The 8,223-nt window shown below is 61.4% G+C and overlaps 2 protein-coding genes across 2 annotated transcripts in view; both read right to left on the bottom strand.

Moving 5' to 3' along the window:
- MUC5B (mucin 5B, oligomeric mucus/gel-forming) overlaps positions 1-2,140 on the bottom strand; it is a 100,063-nt gene extending 97,923 nt beyond the window's left edge. The window contains exon 1 of the mRNA XM_015588663.1: positions 1,904-2,140. Coding sequence (XP_015444149.1) covers positions 1,904-2,140 — 237 coding nt within the window. The remainder of the gene's footprint in view (positions 1-1,903) is intronic.
- A 1,734-nt stretch (positions 2,141-3,874) lies between these two features.
- MUC2 (mucin 2, oligomeric mucus/gel-forming) overlaps positions 3,875-8,223 on the bottom strand; it is a 33,013-nt gene continuing 28,664 nt past the window's right edge. The window contains exons 41-51 of the mRNA XM_025046274.1: positions 8,074-8,202; positions 7,936-7,967; positions 6,603-6,780; positions 6,254-6,358; positions 6,006-6,046; positions 5,779-5,898; positions 5,591-5,689; positions 4,802-4,930; positions 4,536-4,575; positions 4,185-4,311; positions 3,875-4,112 (exon numbers count right to left, since the gene is read on the bottom strand). Of these exons, the coding sequence (XP_024902042.1) occupies positions 3,875-4,112; positions 4,185-4,311; positions 4,536-4,575; positions 4,802-4,930; positions 5,591-5,689; positions 5,779-5,898; positions 6,006-6,046; positions 6,254-6,358; positions 6,603-6,780; positions 7,936-7,967; positions 8,074-8,202 (1,238 nt within the window). The remainder of the gene's footprint in view (positions 4,113-4,184; positions 4,312-4,535; positions 4,576-4,801; positions 4,931-5,590; positions 5,690-5,778; positions 5,899-6,005; positions 6,047-6,253; positions 6,359-6,602; positions 6,781-7,935; positions 7,968-8,073; positions 8,203-8,223) is intronic.

The following is an 8,223-nucleotide window of genomic DNA, read 5'->3' as shown; positions in this document are numbered from 1 at the left end:
TCTGTCCCCTGGGCGTGGCCATCTCTGTCCCCTGGGCGTGGTGTGCCTCCATCCCCACTTACTAAGATGTCTCGGTGTGACTGTTAGGGTAACATACAGCGATTTTCCCGGCACAGCCTGGGACGTGTTCTCTTGGATTTATTCTTGGGACCTACGTAAGTTTTGCGGCAGCTTTAGTGAGGTAGCTTCCCGCTTGGTTTTCACTGATGTAAATGAACGCTACTGATTTCGTGTCTTTCCGTTCATCGACCCCGTATCCAGCAGTTCCCGAAGCCGCTCATTGCTCCAAACAACGGCCATGTATCCTCTCGGCTTTTCCGTCTTAGCGCAGGGGGCAGCGCGGGCAGCCCCCACGTCCCCGACCTTCCCAGGGGTTCTTCAGCCCCGGCACTGGATCTGACGTTTGCTGCAATTTTTTGACGGACGCCCCTTAGCAGACTCAAAATGTTTCCTTCTGAAACAGTCTTAGGATGCTTTTAAAAAAAAATTAAGACAAGCTGTTTACTTTTATCGGATGCTTTTTCTGCGTCTAATAACGGTTTTCTCCCTACACCCTCCGCGTGGAGGTCGCCGTGCGGTTTCCCAGCGCTCTGGCTCCCCCTCCTGTCCACAGGCAGTACTGCACATCCCGTGAGGAGCGGGAGCCAGAGGCCATGGAGGGCCCCTCCACGTGACCAGTGGTGATAGCTGCTCAGTCGCCCCAGGTCCTAGAGTGAGAAGATGTGGGGCAGGGCACCAGCCAAGCCGTAACAGACACGAAGCATGAATGAAACAGACACCTCGTTATAAGCCACTGAGATTCGAGGGCTTTCGTTACTGTACCCCAGCAGAGCCCACCTGCCAGATGCGTTGTTAGGGGACTTCTGTCAGTGAACCGCCTTTGAATCCCTGGATAAACCTACCTGCTTACGACCGCTGGGGTTCGGTCGGGGGCATCCCAGACGGCACCAGCCTCCCCTCCCGAGTGCTTGAACCAGTTCAAAACTAAACAAAGCAGCTGGCACATGCGGGGTCGATCCTAATTCTTTCGATGACAGATTCTAGGCTGGAGGCCATGGATTATGTTTGTGGGTACGTGTGCTTCTAACTGTGACCCCTAGAGTTAGACAACCCTACACCCGCTGGCAGCACTGGGCCTGGACAAGCCACGCTCCTTGGAGAAGCCAGGGAGAACGGTCAGCCCTTGGAGGAACCGAGAGTCAGGACTTGGGGACACGTGCCCAGCTTCTTTTTTCAAAGCCGGCTAACGCTTTAAGTCACTGCACACTCCCTGAGGTGGGCAAGTGAGGCATGAAAGGCGGCATCGGCCACCGAGAAACGCGGGCCCCAGAAGTTGCCGGCGCCTTGCTCCGGGGCGCCTGCCTCTGCTCACAAGAGTGACAACTGTCTGCTCTTGAGAGATCCTGGCATCACGATTATTCTGGTTTCAGGAGCGAGGTGGCCATGCTTCCCCACCTTTCCCACCATCTGGGGTGGTCTGCGTGACGCATGCGGTTAGAGCCGGACGGTGTCCCGCCCTCGCTGGGCGGGGCTTGGCCGAGCGCATGGCTATGACGGCCACGGGAGCAGCCGCAGACGCGCCGCGAGGGGGGAGGGGAGGCGTGACAGTAGCGTGTCCTCCTGCCGCTGGTGAGATCAGCTGCCTCCTGGGGAAGGAGGTGTGTGTGCACGTGTTAGCACTCCACGCTGGTCCGGCCAAGGCCAGCCCCGCAGACTCGCCAGTGGACAGCAGATGTGGGACGCGCCAGCCCAGACGGCACGCTGTGGAATCACGAGCCAGATGAATGACGGTAGTTTTCAGCCACCATCAGCAGGTTCATGTTCTTAAGCAAAGTATCATTAACATGCAACAAAATACATCGCCTCAAGCGTCCAGTCTCAGTGATCGTCTGCGATCGCATACCCCACCACGGCGGAGAGAGAGCATCCCAAAGCTCGCGTGTGCGGTCTTGTGGGTGGTCCCATCTTGTGGGTGGTCCCTTCCCTGGCCCGGGAGGTCGCTGCTCCGCCTCTGTTCGCGCACGCGGTTTTGAGAGCTCCGCGGCGCGGCCGTGGGCGCTTCGTGTTTTCCGCTGCCGGTCAGCACGGCGCTGCGCGTCCTCCGCGTGTTCACGCCTCTGTGCGTGCTGGGCAGCAGCATTTCTGCTTGCGGTGGACAGGCACTTAGACCAGTTCTGGTTTCCAGGAACTTTGAGCAATGCTGCCTCCAACATTGGCGCTCGTATCTTCATGCAGCCGCGGGCTGCGCGCGGGCCCGCCGAGGGCGGACGCGTGGAGCTGCCGGTCACGCGCAGGTGCCTGTTTCACTCCGTAAGACTTAACTTCCCAGGGCTGCTGCCTGCCGGCGACATCCGAGAGCCCTGGTCGCCCGCGCGCGCCAGCGCCTGGCCCCATGCGGACACCGACGTATCTCCGCCATGAGGGCTGAGTGTGCCCTTGTTAGGTGACCAGGAAGGTCGGACATCCGGCCCCCGGCCCCTGGCCAATCGTCTCGCATGGCGATCTTTGCCTATTTTTAGCTGAGTTGACTAATATATTATTATTATTAAGTCGTAGGAGTTCCGTATGTATTCTAGATAAAGCTCCTTTTCAGATACATATTTTAGAAAATTTTCTCCCAGACTGCGGTTTATCATTTTGAAAACTGTCTTTCGAAGAGAAGTTTTTTATCTTAATGAGGTCTATTTTATTGTGCACATTCACTTGCGAGTCACATATGTGAGCACGCATGCACACACACACACAGGTGCTCACGCACGCTCACACACATGCGCGATCACATGCAGACAGACGTGCATGCACGTACACGCACACACACGTGCACATACTCATATCAGACACAGGTGTTCACACATGCTCACACACATGCTCACATGGATGCACAGACACAGGTGCTCATGCACTCACACACATGCATACATGCTGACACATGCACACGTGCACATGCAGACACAGGTGCTCGTGCATGCTCACATACACATGCACTCACAAGTACAGGTGCTCATGCATACACACATGCACTCATGACACGTGTGCACACAGGCACACTCACATGCATGCACAGACACAGGCGCTCATGCACTCACACATGCACACATGCTGACATGCTCACACGTGCACACTCATGCATGCACAGACATAGATACTCATGCACACACACATGAATTCACGCATGCACACACAGGCGCTCATGCACACTCATACATGCACACATACTGACACGTGCACACGCACATGCACAGACACAGATGCTCGTGCATGCTCACACTCTCTTGCCCACAGCTATGGGGCCCCTTGGGGCAGGATGAAAGCCTCATCAAGCGGACAGCCCTGGAAATGGCTGTGAGTGGGACCCGAGAGTCCATCTCAGAATTTAGGCCTGGAGGGCTTCCTAAAAGAGGGGCCGCCAGCGCCTTGACGGTCCCACAAGGGCACTGCGCACACCCAAGCAGGACAGGGTAAAACAGGGCTTTCTCGGGGGAGCTTCCTGGTGGTCAATGGGGTCATGTTTTGGATCCGAAGTTTGCTGGAGCCAGGCCAAGCATACGTGCATGGTGTCCCCTGTGTCTTGCGTGCTGAGCTTGGTGACCAGGCCCCATGTGGAGCAAGGGGCCCTCTGTGGGTGGTCTGGATGCACTCACCCCCCTAGGAAGCAGCTGGACCTCGGCTGTGCGCAGTGGCCCACCCAGCCCCTGGGCACTAACTGAAGCGCACACGCATAGCTTCTCTGCCTGAGTTTATTTTGGAAAGCAAAGGACTGAACAAAGGCTCGGAAAATAAATATCCGCAGAGAGGAGGCTCAGGGGGCGAGGGAGCTCAGGGGGTCAGCAGGCGGGAGGAGGCACGAGGCGGAGGTAGGCAGCAGCCGCCCGGCTCAGCCTCTCCCCGGGCGCAGGGCCTGGGGGCCAGAGCGCCGGGCGCGGCTGGGGGCCGCACGCTGGGCCCGCACAAGCTCGCAGGTGGTGTCCTGGCACAGGCAGCTCTCGATGTGCGTGTAGGTGTGCTTCCGGGAGCTCCCGTCCGGACAGCTGAGCACCGCCTCCCGCTGGTGGGTTTGCTCTTCCTTGCAGCAGGAGCACTTGTGGTCCAGGGCCTGCGCCTCGGCGGAGTACCTGGAGGACGGCCGGAGTGAGGGGCCGCCGCCACTGGGGCCAGCAGCCTCCCCTCGCCGGCCCGAAACTCACATGGCGAAGGTCCCGCAGGACCCCGAGCAGTAGTTGGTGGTGATCGTCCCGTTGCAGCCGGCATCTGAAATGTCCCTGGTCACGGGGATGGTGGAGCAGGGGATCCTGGTCTCATTGCGAGGGATGCCTGGGGACGGGGAGGCCGAGGCTCTGGGAGGGGTCTCCACACCTTCCAGGTGGCCCACCGCTCCCTGCCACTGGCCCCTTTCCCCGCCCCAAGCACCCCACCTCATCTGCCCAGGCAAAGCCCACGAACTCCTTGTCCGGCTGAGGGTGGCTCCTGGGGCTCCGCCTTCTCGTGCAACCCCACGGGAGGGGCCCGGGGAGCCCACCCGCCAGGCCTGTACTCACATTTCTTGCAGCAGCCGTTGGGCATGAAGGTGATGGAGCTCTGCGGGGTGGGGGAGGAATGAGCGCGAGACCCCAGGACCTCCCCCCAGCACCGACTGCCCCAGGTCCATGGGGGTGGGAAGCGGCAGTCCCCGCAAAGCCTCTGGGGCAGCTGCAATCCAGGCCAGAAGCCACTGTCCCAGCCCTGGAGACCAGCCCTCCGAGAACACGGGGACCCCCGCTCCCGGCAGAGCAAACATGGCCAGCACCCCAGACGGGTCACTCACCGGGAGGCAAATACTAGGGTCGAAGTCAGGGCAGCTGATGTTGGAGACAGACGAGATGAGCTGGTTGTGGATTTTCACACAGCTGAAGAAGGTGCAGTTGGTCTCGGGGTCATTACTTATGTCTCCAGGCTGTGGGACAGAGGACACTTCGGTGAAGGCCAGCAGGAGGCCCAGAGAGAGCCTGAACACATCTGGTAGCCCCACCGCCCAGCCACGTGCGGCTTCTCAGACAGGAGGCCCAGCCTGCAAGCTCAGATCCACCGGGCAGGTGACACCCAGGAGGGGCCCGAGGACGGCCATCAGCCTGCAGTCTACAGACACGTCTACCGCCTGGAATCTGCAGACGTGGCCTCATTTGGGAAAGGGTCGTCGCTGCTGTCATTAAGTTAAGGTTCTCAAGAGGAGCTCATCCTGGATTACCAGGTGACCGAACTCCAGTGACCAGCGTCCTCATAGAGACAGGGAGAGGATGGGCCCCATGAAGAAGAGGCGGAGACCGCGAAGGCGGCCGCAGCCAGGAGTGCCTGGGCCCAGCGGCCGGGGAGGCAGGTCGGACCCTGCCCTGGAGCCTCCGGGAGGGGCGCCCGCGGCCGGTCTCGCACCCCGGCCCCCGGGGCTGGCCGATCGTTGCTGCCGATTCCAGCTCCACTGTCTGTGGTCAATTGTCACAGCCGCCAGGACACTCGTACAGCTGTGCCAACACCGGGAGACAGCGGGGCCGCGGGCGCAGTCCCAGGCCTGGCTCCCGGCTCGGGGTGACCCCGCCCGTGTTAGGAGTCCCCCTCACACCTTCAGGATGAGGTGCTGGCCGCCGGGCCTGTTGATGATGCAGTGAGTCTGCTCACACTTCTGGCAGCATTCCCCGGGGACGTCCACGAGCTCAAAGCCCTGGGAGAGAGGAGGCGCCGTAGGACCAGAGGCCGGAGGGGGCGTGGGCGGACCGCACCCCGAGCTCCGGGGAGCGGGGAGCGGCTCACCTGGCTGCAGGTGGTGCTGCAGGGCACGTGGGTGCAGGACACGACGTGGAGCTGTGTGGCGCTGTCCGTGGTGTTGGTGCAGACACAGTTCTGGCACTTGGAGTACACTGGAGAGCCGGGCTTGGGGCACAGGGAGGAGCGCGTGAGGCAGGCACCCCCACGGCACCCCAGCCCGCCCGCCCCTCGGCCCTCTCCCCGTTACCGCCCCCGCGCCGTGCCCAGCTCACCTGGTATTCGGCATTTTCATGAACGCACACGCCCTTGGGCACTTAGGAGAAAAAAACGGGAGCTGGTCAGCCGCACAGCCCAGGCCGGCACGGGCACTGAGGCCACCGGCCAGGAGCGCAATCAGAGGCCCCAGCGGGGAGCTACTTCGCCCCAGCGCCGCCCCCCAGCCTCCTCACGCCACAGCCCCCCGTCCTCCGACCGCCCTGGGTCCGGATGTCCTTCCTGTCCCTCGCCCCTGGCCACTTACCACACGAGTAGAAGGGGCAGCACCTCCCGGGTACCATCTCGCTCTTCATGTCAAATCCCAGTGGACACTCAGGGGGCTTCTCCTTGCAGAGGCTGGCATTGCACTCTGGAGGACAGGGAGGGACACAGGGATAACGGTCCAGGCCCCCACGGTCTCCCTGCAGCGCATTGGCCCCCGACACCCACTCTCGGCTGGACACACACCCCAAGGCCCCAGCAGCCCCTGTGGCTGCCTAGCTCAGGAAGGAGGTGAGAGTGCGCACAGGGGACCCTGCTCAGAGACCCCGGGGGCCACGGGAGGGCACAGCCCGGGACCCCGTCACGGCTCCCTGCCCCCGGGGCCGGCTTACTACAGAAGGTGACGTTGCAGCAGGTGTCCGTGAAGTCCACCTCCGTGACCAGGTGTGTGCCGTCCTCCGTGCACTCAGCGGGCGGCCTCTGGCTGCATCTCTTGGGCTGGCAGACGATGCCGCTTCCCCCCTCCAGGCAGACGCACTCCTTGCAGTCGAACTCAAAGTGCTCTCCAAACTGCGGGGCGGACGGGGGTGAGCAGGGGGAGGACATGTCCACCGCCCACGTGCCGGGGCTGCACCGCGGCGCGTCTGCGGTCAGCGGGGAGGAGGCATTGTGCGGGGCACCCACTGAGGGCCCCGTGGGGAAACCCGTGCCCTCCCACCGCTCGGCACTCGCGGAGGTCCCGGCCCGCGGGGAGGTCCTCATTCAGGGCCGGGCCACCCACATCACAACCGTGACCTGCTCACCAGCACTTGCCTACGCGGGCTGGGCGCGTGGCGGATACACCACACGTGTCTACAAGGTTTGTGCAGAACAGAGCTAATGAATCGGTCGTGTGCAGGAAACAAGGACAATGACACAGTGGGTAAGACACCATCTCAGGTTTAGACAGAGCATCACATGGCCTGTGGGCAGGTGGTGCAAAGGGGTGGATGAACAGGTGGAAAGAGGTGTAAAGGGACAGATGGATGGATGATGGGTGGATGGATGATGAGTGGATAGTTGGATGATGGGTAGATGGATGGATGATGGGTGGATAGATGGTCGGACGGACGGATGGATAAGTGGATGGACGGATGGATGGATCATGGATGTATGGGTGGGAGGGTAGATGATGGGTGGGTAGGTGGGTGGGTGGATGAATCATGGGTGGATGGATGGACGGATGGATGATGGGTGGGTTGGTGGCTGGATGACGGGTGGGTGGATGGACGGACGGATGGATGGATGATGGGTGGATAGATGGTCAGATGGACGGACGGATGGATAAGTGGATGGACGGATGGATGGATCATGGATGTATGGGTGGGAGGGTAGACAATGGGTGGGTAGGTGGGTGGATGGATGAATCATGGGTGGATGGACGGACGGATGGATGATGGGCGGGTGGATGGACAGAGGGCGGGTGGGGGAGCAGATGGGGGGATGAACAGGCAGAGGGCCAGAGGGATGCAGGGGTGCAGAGATGGAAGGATGGAGAAATTGACAAACGCACAGAGGAGTGGATGAATAGTGGGTGGGTGGCTGTCCCAGCTAGCTCGGCTTTCCAGGACTTCAATGACTCGTTACTCAGTCTTGAGCTCCCAGGTTCTCTTGTCCAGCCCACCCCACCCCACAAAACTCAGGGTTTGGGGGGACCCCACCCCAGCACCGTGGCGGGAGGCCTACCTCTCTGGGCACATTGTCGGGCCCCACACAGCCTAGGAGAGAAGGGACAGTCCTGTTAGCAGGGCCCGGGCGTCAGGACGAGGCTCGGCCTCATGGGGGTGGGGACGGGGTGGGGGGGCGTGTGAGTAGGGGGCGTACCGCAGATGTCCACGCAGATGTCGAAGCCGGGGGCGTAGCTGATGGTGCCCTCCGGGCAGAAGCAGCCTTCCACCAGGTGGGTCTCATTCTGCGAGGGGCTGGAGGAGCGAGAAAGCGTCACGTGATGGGGCAGAGGGCAGGGCGTGGCCC

Source organism: Pteropus alecto, unplaced genomic scaffold (assembly GCF_000325575.1).
Source record: "Pteropus alecto unplaced genomic scaffold, ASM32557v1 scaffold43, whole genome shotgun sequence".
Lineage (NCBI taxonomy): Eukaryota > Metazoa > Chordata > Mammalia > Chiroptera > Pteropodidae > Pteropus > Pteropus alecto.
This window is presented reverse-complemented; position numbering and strand designations above follow the sequence as displayed.